A 12,982-nucleotide genomic window follows, 5' to 3' on the forward strand; every position below is an offset into this window, starting at 1 on the left:
TAATTTTAGAAGCTCTGACAGCTGCTCTAATTCAAGTGCCACTCCATCTCATGTATCAGCATCCCTGCACTTCAAAATGGCAGTGGGAGTGCTTGAACTAAAGTTTGACAAACGTTAGTTCAAGTGCCCCGCTGCCATTTTGAATTGCAGGGACACAGATACATGAGACGCAGGAAGCTACTGGAGCGTGGTAATTGCTGTGCTCCAGCAGACTCGATTAATCAAGTCTGCTCTGATGTGGTGGAATTACACCATGTCCAAGTAGCTTCTACGCAGCCTCCATGCTTGTGTATAGGTGCCATCCATTGTGAGGTACTAAGAAAATGCATATTTTTCTGCCTTAATATGCATTAACTAAAGAGCATGACTTTAAGTCAACCTTAATGCACATTAGATTATTTTAATGTGCATTAACTAAATAGCACTTTTTAAATGAAGCTTTAATGCGCATTAAAAAAGGCTAATGTGCATTAAAACACATGTGTAGACATGCCTTCAGTGATCATCCACATATGGTCTTGGTTCAGTGCCTAGCATCTTCCCTAAGTCAACACTGAAGGCAGCGCCCCAAATCCATGCCTCTGGAACTACTGCTTTGATCATCAGATGTGGAACTTAGCGACCATTAACAAATCCTAGGATCTTAGATCGAAGGGCAAGAATGGATCTCAAGGGTCATCTGGTCCAGTCCCCTACACAGATGCAGGAATGATAGTCCAAAATCATCCTGGATAAATGCTTGTCCCCATGAATGCCATGCAGGAGCTCCACCACTTCCCTGGGCAGTCTGTACCACAGCCTCAAAATTGAACCAGGAAGGATGTTTCTTTTTTCCCCTGAATCTAAGTCTACTTTGCTGCAATTTAAAACTAGTGATTTTGTATAATACCCTCTTCAGAAGGGAGAAAAGGTGTCCTCCCTCTTCTTTATGGCAGCTCTTTGGTTATACAAAGATGTTCTCTCTTCCAGGTGTATTTATAAAAAAACAATCATCACCATGCCGCCTTTCCCAGCAAAGGCTCAGGGCAGCTTAGAGCAAGACACTAGAATACCTTACAGAACAGGAGGGCAGCAAGAGAAAAGCGAGCGACAAGAACAAAATCACTTAAAAGGGGAACTAGAATATCAATATAAAACTGAGACCCACCAAGCAATATCTAGTTTAGCGTTTCCTTTTTGTTTCTTCCCCCCTTCCCCCCCCAGGATTATTTTTTAAAGCAGAACTAAGTACATCTGTACCCCTCTTTTTGGAGCAATGTCTGTCCATGCCCAAAGTAGCAGACCTTGCCTTGAGTTCTGTGAGCGCTCCAGCATGGCTGGAAGTGCTGAACCAAATGGAAAATGTCACCGATGCCTTTGAAATCACTGTTTTTCTGCTCTCCACAAAAACAGGTCAATTTTCATTCCTGAAAAGCACAACTGAGTTCCTAGACACACTCAGTCTTAGGCAAGACATTCTTTAGACAGACGCTTGGCTGAGATGGCTTAGTCTGGGGCTTGTGGATAATGCACTCATAGAAAATTAGGGTTGGAAGGGACCACAGGAGATTGCCTAGGGGTGTGTCTACATGTGTGCTTTAATATGTATTAGCTTACTTTAATGCACATTAAAGCATCACCCCTCCCCCACCACCAGCTAATATACATTAAAATAAGCTAATGCACATTTTTCTAGTGCCTCACAATGAAGGTATTAGGCTTAATGCACATTACCTAAAGCACATTAATTGAATGTGTAGACATGCCCCTACTCCAATCCCCTGCTCAAAGCAGGACCAGCCCAACTAGATCATCCCGGGCAACATGATGATGACTGGCTTTTTTACAAATGCATCTGGAATAGGGAGCATCTTCAAATATTCAAAGAACTGCCATAAAGAAGAGAGAGGACACCTTTTCTCCCTTCCTGAAGAAGGTAATTATGCAGCCAGGGCTTTGGTTAGCTGGGCCTTAAAAACCTCTTGGGATGGAGACTCCACCACCTCTCTAGGCAGCCTGTTCCAGTGCTTTACCACCCTCCTCATGAGAAACTTTCTCCTAATATCCAATCTCAACTTTCCTTGCTGCAACTTGTGCCCATTGCTCCTTGTTCTGTCATTTGCCCCCACTGAGAACAGGCCAGCTCCATCCTCTTTGGACCCCGCTTCAGGAACTGTGGTCAGGAATCCTGGTTTCTAAATGGACCTCTACACAGCACAATAGCATAAATATGATAAATGATTAAAGTCATTGGTAAAGGTGAACTACTACTATCCTGAATCTGACTAAGTCCAAGCTAGCTCTTTGCTGCAGGGATGCGTTCCCCATGAGAGCTGCACAGACTCTGGCATCCCCCATGTGTACATTATAACCCAGATGACATCTGAAAGGAGCAGAGAAGGTTTCTCCAACTCCCCAAGTCTAAGAGCAGGTCGTAGAGGGAAGCACTGGGGAGGCCTCAGGGGCTGAGGATGCTCTGTAGGGATTTCACACAGCAGCTATAATGGTCTGTGCTGTCCCCGCTTTGCAGAGAGGAGATTTGAAGCTGCGGTTTCCTCCGTGATATAAGGTCCTGTTGACACCTGCCCCTCTCCTCTACTGCCGGGGAGTCTGGTGAGTCATCAGGTCCTGGTTATTTGGCTGGTTCTTTCTTCACAGGAGGTGGGGTAGATGTGCACCTTGTACACTAATCATATCAGAAGTGTGCGAGCTCTCATCAGCAAAGAGGCTGTGAACAGACTTTTATTCAGAGTCACTGTCAATTGTCAAATTGGTGCTGGAGCGCCCAGAGAGGACAGTGATTTGTCTAGGGAGGAAACTACCTTTGAAGGGGAGTTTCCTGCTCATGAGAGCAAGAGAGGCTGTGCATTTCTTACTATGCATTTCTTACAGCACGCTTCTAAGCGCTCTTGAAGGTCAGCTTAGCATCACTTTGCCTTAATTTTCCTCTGCTCCTCAAAGAGACCTCCCTTGTGTCTCCATAAACGATCTCCCCCTCTCCTTAGTATCTGTGTATGTATCCCTCCCCCCCGCCGGGGTTCTGGGTGCTCTAGAGCAGTGATTTTCAACCTTTGCAGACCCCTAAAAAATTTCAAATGAAGGCACGGACCCCTTTGGAAATGCAATTCTGGGATCTGAAATTTGATTTTCATTGGCATTGCTCGCAGACCCCTTAGACATAGTCTGCGGACCCTCTGGGGTCAGTGGCTCACGGGTTGAACAAACACCACTGCTTTAGAGCACAGACTGGAGAGTTAATGCCTGCTGTAGGAGAGAGAGGGATCAGTTGCTTGCTGAGCTCTCTGCAACAGAGGATTGCTCTAGGATTATTTTATAAAAGTGAGTGAGCATTTTTCTGAGCAGGACCTAGAGCCCGATGAGGAGCGCTGAACTAAGGGAAGAGCTGATCCTATTAATAGGAACAGACCTGCACCTGGGCTGACACCCAGGTGCACCCAGAAAATTGGCCCGTAGACTCCCCTTGGAGGAATAGCATGTGTGTCGAACAGCAGGGGCTGGGGGTCTTCCTGGAAGTGGCTCCAGGGAGATGACTTGCAGCTGAGAACAGAGAATCACCCTTTTACCCTAAAAGCCTTTTCTGATACCATTATGTATCTGCAATGCCCACCTTTAAGTCCCTTCCGGAAGCTTGATCCTGTAATTCAGGGCCTTTGAGGGCACCACAGATCTAGAAGGGCTGGTGGGTTTGGATCAGATAGGACATTGAGGAGTGATGCCCTAGACCTTGAAGCCCTGTGCTGTGGGCAACCCCCTTTATTTGACATGGAAAAGAAGAGAATTGCTCAATGATGTGCCATCTGGTCAGTGATGATGCTGTTCTGCTTCAAGAGATCTCACCAGAGGATGCCACTTAAAATAATTTGTCTCTCCCTGCTTGGGATTCACTGACTATTTATAGCCCTTGATCACCACCCCTCCACCCTCCTTCAGCCAGCCCTTTACTAAGGTGTACAGAATTTGCTCTTTTGATCTCTCTTTAGAAATCAGTCCCTCTATCCCCAGCCAGTTGCTTCTGACCTTTTTGCTACACAGAGCCCCTTTGAATGCCATATTGCAATGGTGTGTCATGACTGACCCACTGACCTGCCTCCACCTCTACCCATCTAATAACGGTCAGATAATAGGAAGATGGACAAACACTGTCCCAACAAGGACAAGCCGTTGCAGTCTCACGAATAGCCACCAGCATGGAAATCCTGAGACTCTAAACAATAGAGACCAGCCTCAGTTCCCATTGCATGCACACTGGATGCATCTACACATGCAATTAATGCCATTGGCTTTACTGCGCAGCACACTAATTTACTGCACAATAACCACCTGCACATGTAGATGGTGATGCTTTACTGCACAGTAGATTAGTCTACTGCACAGTAAAGCATCTCGTGTAGACACGGCCACCAAGCAACAAACGGGAAGATTCAGTTTGGCCAGCACTAAGATAACTTAAACACTTCCTTCAGGTGTCCTAGAGCAGTTTTCAACCTTTTGTCACACATAGGTTGGCCAGTCTGTTCACTAGCTCTCCTGCAGTTTAGTGGAAAGAGCTGTTAGTTTGGGGAAGTTGTAGCTGGCTGGATTAGGAGAGATGAGTGAAGAGGCAGGGAGAAGCAGAGAGGCTGAATTTGGAAGCTGGGCAGCAACTGTGACCAGCCCAAGGGGACAGAAACCTCGTCAGACCCAGTTGCAAAGTTAGCTGGGGAGGTGGGTGATGGAGAACCGAGAGGAAGCAGAGAGCTGTCTCCAGACTCCCGACCCCCAGACTCCCTTGCCTCTCCGCTGTCCTCCCCAAGCGTATAGGTGCAGCCAGCAGCAGGGAGCAACCCATGCTTCACAGAAGAGGGGTCTTTCTCCGGGCCCAGTCTCACCTCCCCTAATTCACTGTGTCCATATTCGCAGGGTGAGCGGAGCAGGGCTAGGTCATGGCTGCAGCCAACCTGAGCCTCTCAAACCCCACCACCTTCCTGCTGCTGGGCATCCCTGGCTTGGAAGAAGCTCACAGCTGGATTTCGGTGCCGGTGTGCTTGATGTATGTGGTAATCATCCTAGGGAACTGCACTATTCTCCTGGTGATTGCCACTGAGCAAGCCCTGCACAGGCCCATGTGCTATTTCCTCTGCATGCTGGCAGCCATTGACCTGGCTGCCTCCTCCTCCGCCCTGCCAAAAATGCTCGGCATCTTCTGGTTGCAGGCTGGGGAGATCCATGTCAGCGCCTGCTTGGCCCAGATGTTCTTCATTCACGCCCTCTCCATGATGGAGTCAGCCGTGCTCCTGGCCATGGCCCTGGATCGCTACGTGGCCATCTGCTTCCCGCTGAGGTACAACTCCATCTTCACCGGTCCCCTCGTTGCCAAGATGGGCCTAGCAGCCATGGTCAGGGGGACCCTGCTCATGACCCCCTGCCCCTTTTTGATCAAGAGGCTGTCTTTCTGCAGAGGTAATGCCATCCCACACACCTACTGCGAGCACATGGCGGTGGTGAAGCTGGCCTGCGGGGACACCACCATTAACCGTGTCTATGGGCTGAGTGTGGCCTTGATCGTCATCGGCGGGGACCTGCTGCTCATCGGCCTGTCCTATTCCCTCATCATCCAGGCCGTGCTGTGCCTGACCTCCCGCGAAGCCCGGCACAAGGCCCTCGGGACCTGCAGCTCCCATGTCTGTGTTATCCTCATCTCCTACACCCCTGCGCTCTTCTCCTTCTTCACGCACCGCTTTGGCCACAACGTGCCCCCTCATATCCACATCATCCTGGCCAACCTCTACCTCCTGTTTCCCCCCATGTTAAACCCCATCGTGTATGGGGTAAGGACGAGGGAGATCCGGGAACGGGTGCTCAGGGTGCTTCTTCCGGGCCGTGGTGCATCTGGGTCTTGGCTGCAGCAGGGCTCTCTTCTCCAAAAGCCACCCAGGTAATTCCCAGGGCACCCCCTCCTCAAGGTTTCCTTCCAGTACCCGTAAAGCAGTGCCTGCCATGTGGATCCTGGCTGGGCTGAGCTAGCTAGGAAATGCTCAGATCCAGCCACAGGCCGCGGCAGTGCTAAGTACCCTCAAGAGCACCCAAATGGGACTCACGTGGATAAACCATGGGCTCCTTTGCTCACCTGGAGACAGAAGCAGCCCCATGGCTCTCAATGCAGAACCTGGGGTGAGGCCATGCACTGGAAATCAAGGACAGGGCTCAGTAGATAAGCCTGGGATGATCTACTTGGGACTGGTGCTGCTTGGAGCAGGGGTTTGGACTAGATGTGACCTCCTGAGGTCTCTTCCAACCCTCATTTTTTACCATCCTATGAAAATGGGCACACTGGTAGCCCTTCAGCAGACCTCTGGGACTCTGCCTCTTATCCATGGCTTTTCAAACACTTTTGCTAGTGGCTCAGAGACTCCTTTGGCCACTTCCTAGGATGAATTTTGTCGGGCCTTGATGACTTATTCAATTTGCCAAAAGTCTTTGATATGATCTTTGTTTATCTGAATCTACAGCCCTTTCCTTTTTTTCAGTTGTTTTCTAAGATTTTTGCCCAAGTTTTGTGTGTGTGCATGTGTGTTTACATGCGTCTGTTTACATGTGAGGGCTGAGTCAAAGTCCCCAATGAGTAACCTGCCTTCTCTGTGTTCTCCATTCAAAGATCACCCCCATTACTGAGCAGTAGCTCCTTGGTGTCTTTGGTTTTTCTTTCCTTCTCGTTTTCAACATCCCTTGCCTGCTGCCTCATTTTTGCTTTTGTTTTCCTGATTTGACCCCTACACATTCTTGCTATTCCTTGGTATGCTTCAATAGAGACTTTTCCTTCCTTCCACTGACACTAACCCAGTGAGCAGGGCTTTAAATTAAGTCCCATGGGGAATGGAGAAGAAAACCCCACAGAGACACTGCATTCAGTAACAAGGGATGGACCTGAGACCAGAGGCATTGCTACTACCAAGGGTTTAGATAGTCTGACAACAGGCTGATGTTCTGGGAAAGCAAAATTGTAGTCCAGAGATGGGATCCACCAGGTGAAGATTGGGAGGGGCATATAACCTCACATTAAAGATGTCTTCACCACCTTGGTGCCTGCTCTGTTGTAACTTAGGGGAATAAGTGGGAGCAGATGACAGGACAAGGAGCAATGGGCTCAAGTTGCAGCAAGGGAAGTTTAAGTTGGATATTAGGAAAAACTTTCTCGTGCGGAGGGTAGTAAAGCACTGGAACAGGTTACCCAGAGAGGTGGTGACATCTCCCTTCTTGGAGGTTTTGAAGACCCGGCTCGACAAGCCCTAGCTGGGATGATGTAGTTGGGGCTGGTCCTGCTTGGAGCAGGGGGTTGGACTAGATGTGACCTCCTGAGGTCCCTCCCAATGCTCATTTTCTATGTAGTACCTCCATTTTACAGACAGGAAACTGAGGCAGGTAGACAGGTCTCCTGCATGAGGATATGGCAGAGATGGGAAATGAACTCAAGTCTCCATAGTTTTTGCAGTGGCCTCTGCAATGCTGGACACTGGCTACTCTTTGGGACAGGCCAATGCTGGCAGGTTGTAAGCAGATCTTCATTTAACACCTTATTGTAGGAACTACGACACCACAACTATGGGTCCATGTCACCTGTCCCAAAAATCAGCCAGACCTTTGCTACTTTGCTTTGAATGGGAGCAATGTCTGAAAAGCCCATCTCCAGGGAGCAATAACTCAGAATGGGAAGCTTGGGACCTCTCACCGGTCCTGCTACCTGGGCCATATTCTGTTTCAAGGGCTTAACATTATGTTCCCCTGAGTGTGGCACTTAGGACTGAGGGATGTATTTGCTATCTTGACTTTCTTTCCCATGCTGCAATTGGAATGACTTCCATGGCTTTTAATGTGGAGGTTGGCAGTGTATAGCAAAGAGCTGCTGGTCAAACAGTGCAGGCGAGGCCATGAGTACTCTAGCTCTGCAGCCCTTGGGCGATGCAAAATTAGAGACTTTGCCCTGGAGCAGAGCAAGTTGCACTGACCGTGTCTACATGAGATGCTGACTGTGCAGTTGTTACTGCACATTCATTCAACACTTGTGTACACAAGTACTAAATGACTGTACAGTAACCGGAGTTACTGCACAGCAGCTTCCCCAAATGACTTTTTGATGATGATGACTGCACAACAGCTCTTTACTACTGTGCAGTACCTCCTTTTTACTGCATCACGCTTCGTGCCACGCAGTGCTGCTGTGCAATAGTAATGACTTACTGCTCAGTCAGCATCTTGTATAGATGCGGCCCTGGTGTTGGGCTGTGTCAGACTCGTCTAGATACAGGGCGGCTAGAGTATTCCTCAGGGTTTCTGCTGATCTGATCAGGGTTGGGCTCGGGCTCCTGTAACTAGCACCAGCCCCTCCATGGCCCGCGGGGAGGAAAGACCAGCCTTAACGCCCACGCTGACCCCTGTGCTGGGTATGGGACCCTTCCACCAGCAGCAGAGGCTCCCTGCATTGGGGGGTTTCTCAGGGAAACCTCTCCATCTGCTTTTCAAGGCTTCACGGAGTCAAAGGTATAAAGGGACCTGAACATCATTGAACATCAGTTCTGTCCACTGCCAACAGAGTTCAGTTTGAAATGGGATTTAGGGACCCAAGTCATTTAGTTGATTTTGGAAATTTGAATCGAGAACTGGTCAAAGTGAGTCAGCTGCTTTGTTTATGTATTTCTTTAACTCAAGCCAAGTTTTTTTTTTTGTGTTTTTTACCATGAAACCCTTTACGAGAAGTTGCTGACTTTCTGATTTTTCCACACAAAAGTATGGTGCCTTTTTCAGCCCTTTCTTGTAAAATGTTATCACCAACCTTAATAAACCTGCTGGTTCACTGAAAGCTGGCCCTTTGCTAAATACAACATTTCAGTTACAATTTTGCAAAAGTCACCGAAAGAGAGCAATAGCTTCATCTGGAACGCAAAGACCTTAGGCATTTTTCACAAAAGTCAGATTTTGGTTTTGGCCAGTTCTGGTGGAGACCAAACTGCATTACGCTTGCACTCCAAAATATTTGTGGGGTTTTTTTTATTGGGGATGCATGTTATAGCTCTGATTCAGACTAAATAACCATGAGGAGTGCCCTATATTATCAAGGACATGTGTTACTGAGTGTTGGATTGAGGCACTGGTATTTTTATGGAATAAATTTTGTAATGTGGTTGATTTTACGTTCTCTTGCTTTATTATACTGGAAGACGGGAGTCAAAACTTTTAACCAGTGAATAACATTCTTTTATACACTACGTTTCTTCCCTGTCTTTTCTGTCCTTTCCTTTCCTTGTACCTGTCGCTTGCCATAGCTTTCTCTCCATCTGTTCGCATTACACTGTTTAAAGTGTACAGTAGCACAGGTGAGGTGTGGGATTTTGAGATTAGGCACTGGTGCACTTGAAAAAACTAATGCATTATTCCTCTTAACGACATTGCTATCAGTGGGGCACTGGCACCCCTTATTATTTTGAGTGCCATTGCTGGCTTCAAGTTTAGGATCCCAAGAAAAGAAAGCAGGTGAAGAGCAAAGGGAGGGCAATGAACATCAGAGAAGCAGATTTTAACTAGTGATGAGAAGCAAGGTCACATGAACAGATGGACACACACACGGATAGATGGCAGGAGGCCTGGCCATTCCTGGAGGACACACGCACAGCCAGAGGTACACCTGCAGTCCTTTCCAATGCACCGGAAAGACAGGTCAGCAAGCAAGGGACCAATGTGGCTGCCCCAGGAGTTTTTTACCCACCTAAAAATTGAGAGATGCATACAAGGCATTGGAGGGGGGACTGTCAATGGCTGAACTCCTGAATGACTACTTCGCCTCAGTCTTTCACTGGACCAAGGGGAAAACAGTGCCATGTAGAGAATAGGATGAGCACGGTAGGAATAATCACCTTCCTACTATTGCCGTAGAATTGGTGTATGACCAAGTAAAAAAATTAGACATATACAAGTCAGCGGGACTGGGTGATCTTCATCCAAGAGTGCTGAAGGAGCTGGCCGAAGTCATTGCAGAGTCCCTGGCGAAACTCTTCCACACCTTGTGGTGCTCTGGAGAAGTCCCTGAGGACTGGAAGAGGGCCAATGTTGTGCCCATCTGCAAGATGGGTAACTATAGGCCAATCAGCCCAACTTCCATCCTGGGGAAAACCCTACAAAAGTTCATCAAGGAGTCTATGTGTGATAACCTTGGAGAAGATAAGATCCTGAATGACAGCCAGCATGGCTTTGTCATGGGCAGGTCTTGCCTTATCAACCTCATCTCCTTCCACGACCAGGTAACTCGCCATCTGGAAACAAGAGAGCAGGTTGACATTGTATGCTTTGACTTCCAAAAGGCCTTTGATCTAGTATCCCACGATGTCCTCGCAAGAAAATTGGAGGATTGTGGGCTTAACTCCGAGATAGTCAGGTGGGTGAGAAACTGGAGGCAGGATAGGACCCAGAGAGTCGTAGTGAATGGGGAGAAGTGGGCAGCGGTGTCCCGTAGGAGTCAGTGCTTGGTCCAGTACTTTTCAACATCTTCATTAATGATTTGGATGTGGGGGTAAAGAGCTCATTGGACAATTCGCGAACGACACCAAGCTACGGAGAAGCACGCTCACGCTTGAAGATAGGCTACACATAAGGCAGACCTAGACAGGCTGAGAAGTTGGGCGGATCAGAATATGATGAAGTTCAACATCGGGAAATGTAAAGTGCTGCACCTGGGCATGAGCAACGCCCAACACAGACAAGCTTGGCGGCACTGAACTGACCAGCATCATGAATGAAAGGGACCTGGGGGTAATAATAGACCACAGGATGAATATGAGCCGGCAGTGCGATGCTGTAGCCAGCAGGGCAAATACTACCCTGCTATGCATCAATGGATGCATCTCCAGCAAACCAAGGAGGCAATTCTTCTGGTGTACGCAGCACTGGTGATACCACAGCTGGAGGACTGCATCCAGTTCTGGGCACCGCACTTCAACAAGGGCATGGACAAGCTTGGGAGAGTCCACAAAAGAGAAACCCGTATGATCAGTCTTACACGACAAGCCATATGAGGACAGGCTGAGGAACCTGGGACTCTTCAGCCTGAGGAAAAGAAGGCTGAGAGGGGACCGTAGCAGCTTACCGTTACACTAGGGGATACATCAAGGGCTTGGTGAGCAACCGTTCACCAGGGCACCCATGGAAAAACCAGGAGTAATGGTCACAAACTCCTGGAAGATCAATTCAGGCTCAACATTAGGACAAACTTCTTCACAGTCAGGGTGTCCAGACTGAGGAATAAGTTCCTTCCAGAGGTGGTGCAATCACCTACCCTGGAAATCTTCAAGAGGAGACTGGACAGTCACCTTGCTGTGGTCAGCGACCCCCAGTTATCTGTCCTGCTTGGTGCAGGGGGCTGGACCTGATGATCTTCCGAGGTCCCTTCCGGCCTTACAGTGTATGAAACTATGAAATCCCCAACACAAGCATACTGGAACAAGATCAGCAAAACTAAGGCATAGCATGAATTACAGCTGGCAACCAATGTTAAGAGCTGGACGTGGTGGTTTTCCAAGAACATCAGAATTAAAAGAAAAATAAAGGAACCTGTAGGTTTGCTGCTTCAAGTGAAGGTGATTTATTAATGGAAGATACAAAGGCAGGGCTGACTTTCTTTTGTCTTAACCAAGTGCTTCCCCATACATGCACCTTTTTGGAAAACAGCTGTCTCCCATTGCTAGCAGACAGGTATCTGTGAGCTCATGGAGCAGCAATCTACTGATGCCAAAAGGCGAGGTTCAACCCCTGCTCTTGGTGCATGGTGCGGTGAAGGTTTTGTCTCAGCTGAATGTAAAAGGGTTTGTCTTGACCTATTTGTTGAATAAACCACCCAACTCATGCAAGCTGTACAAAACCCCACGTGGAAATGATGCATTAAGGAAGCAAATCAAATGATTGCCTTTCAACCTAAATTTACACTCCTGTGTGAATACATCATGCAACTGTCTGTAGTCAATGATCTCAGAGCCAGAAAACTGTTTCATTTAGTGCACAGGTAGATTTGGTGTTATCAAACTTCCCGAAGCATGACTTTGGATGGTACAACAACATCTCCTCATGCTTTTGCTGGTGGGAAGGGAGATGTTAGAAGTAGTAAAACCATGTTAAAGAAGATTATTTAGACTTCCAAGTGGCACGTGCCCAGCCAGAATGCACCTCTGAATGCTCACCAATTTGCTGTGCTTGCTTGTAGTGCTCCTATCCACAGCACATCAAGCAACACTTTTCTTTTCTCTTTCTACAGAGTTAGTCTTCCCAGACAGAGCAAACATATTTTATGGCATGAACAGCCAGGGCAGTGTTGATTTTATCCTAACAGAAAGGCAGTGGTTAATTATTTGCCCAGGGCCCAGTGTACAAAAGAAAAAGAGGAGCCTATTTAGCCTGGGAGGGGCAGCTGGAGAAGCAGCCCCAGACAAAGAGCTTTCTGACGAGGAACTGAGATGAAGGACATCCACAAGTTGGGGGGGATTGGGAATCTGTGGGGGGCTTGGGGTGCAGGCATGGGAGGGATGGGGGTCAGGTGGGAATGCAATTCATGTTTATAGGGGATGGGGGGGACAGGCACGATTTGTAGGGGGAATGGGGAGCAGGAGGCATCCATCAGGGGGTGTCATATGTGGACAGGATGGGGGCACAGGTGCAATTCATAGGGAGCTGGGGGGCAGGTGAGATAAGTGGGAGGGATTGAGGGGCTGGTGATGTCTGCTGGGCGTAGGGAGGCTGGTGCAATATGAGGGGTGGGGTAGGGTGGGGTGGAGGGCAGCTGTGATCCACGGCAGGGAGGCGTTAGGTCAGGCATGATCCACAGGAGGGATGGGGAAGGAATAGGGACAACATGACTCATGGGAGAAGGAATAGGGGAAAACACAACTCATGGGAGATGCAGAGGCAGGCTTGATGAGCTGGAGGGATGTGGGGGTGGCATTCACAGGGGGTGTTGGGGTAGGTGCAG

The 12,982-nt window shown here is 48.3% G+C and overlaps 1 protein-coding gene across 1 annotated transcript; it reads left to right on the forward strand.

The window, feature by feature from the left end:
• The first annotated feature begins 4,922 nt into the window (after positions 1-4,922).
• On the forward strand, positions 4,923-12,277 carry LOC102369343 (putative olfactory receptor 52P1). The gene is made up of 3 exons (XM_014526288.2): positions 4,923-5,834; positions 10,269-10,307; positions 12,272-12,277. The coding sequence occupies exons 1-3, from the start codon at positions 4,923-4,925 to the stop codon at positions 12,275-12,277; spliced, it is 957 nt and encodes a 318-aa protein (XP_014381774.2).
• The last annotated feature ends 705 nt before the right edge of the window (positions 12,278-12,982 follow it).

Source organism: Alligator sinensis, unplaced genomic scaffold (genome assembly GCF_000455745.1).
Source record: "Alligator sinensis unplaced genomic scaffold, ASM45574v1 scaffold1404_1, whole genome shotgun sequence".
Lineage (NCBI taxonomy): Eukaryota > Metazoa > Chordata > Crocodylia > Alligatoridae > Alligator > Alligator sinensis.

What these genes read in the sequence shown, in the direction of transcription:
- LOC102369343 (XM_014526288.2), top strand. Translation starts at nt 4,923, where the DNA reads ATGGCTGCAGCCAACCTGAGCCTCTCAAACCCCACCACCTTCCTGCTG. An exon ending in CGAGGGAGATCCGGGAACGG is followed by an intron (nt 5,835 to 10,268) that starts GTGCTCAGGGTG and finishes TTCCACGACCAG; the next exon opens with GTAACTCGCCATCTGGAAAC.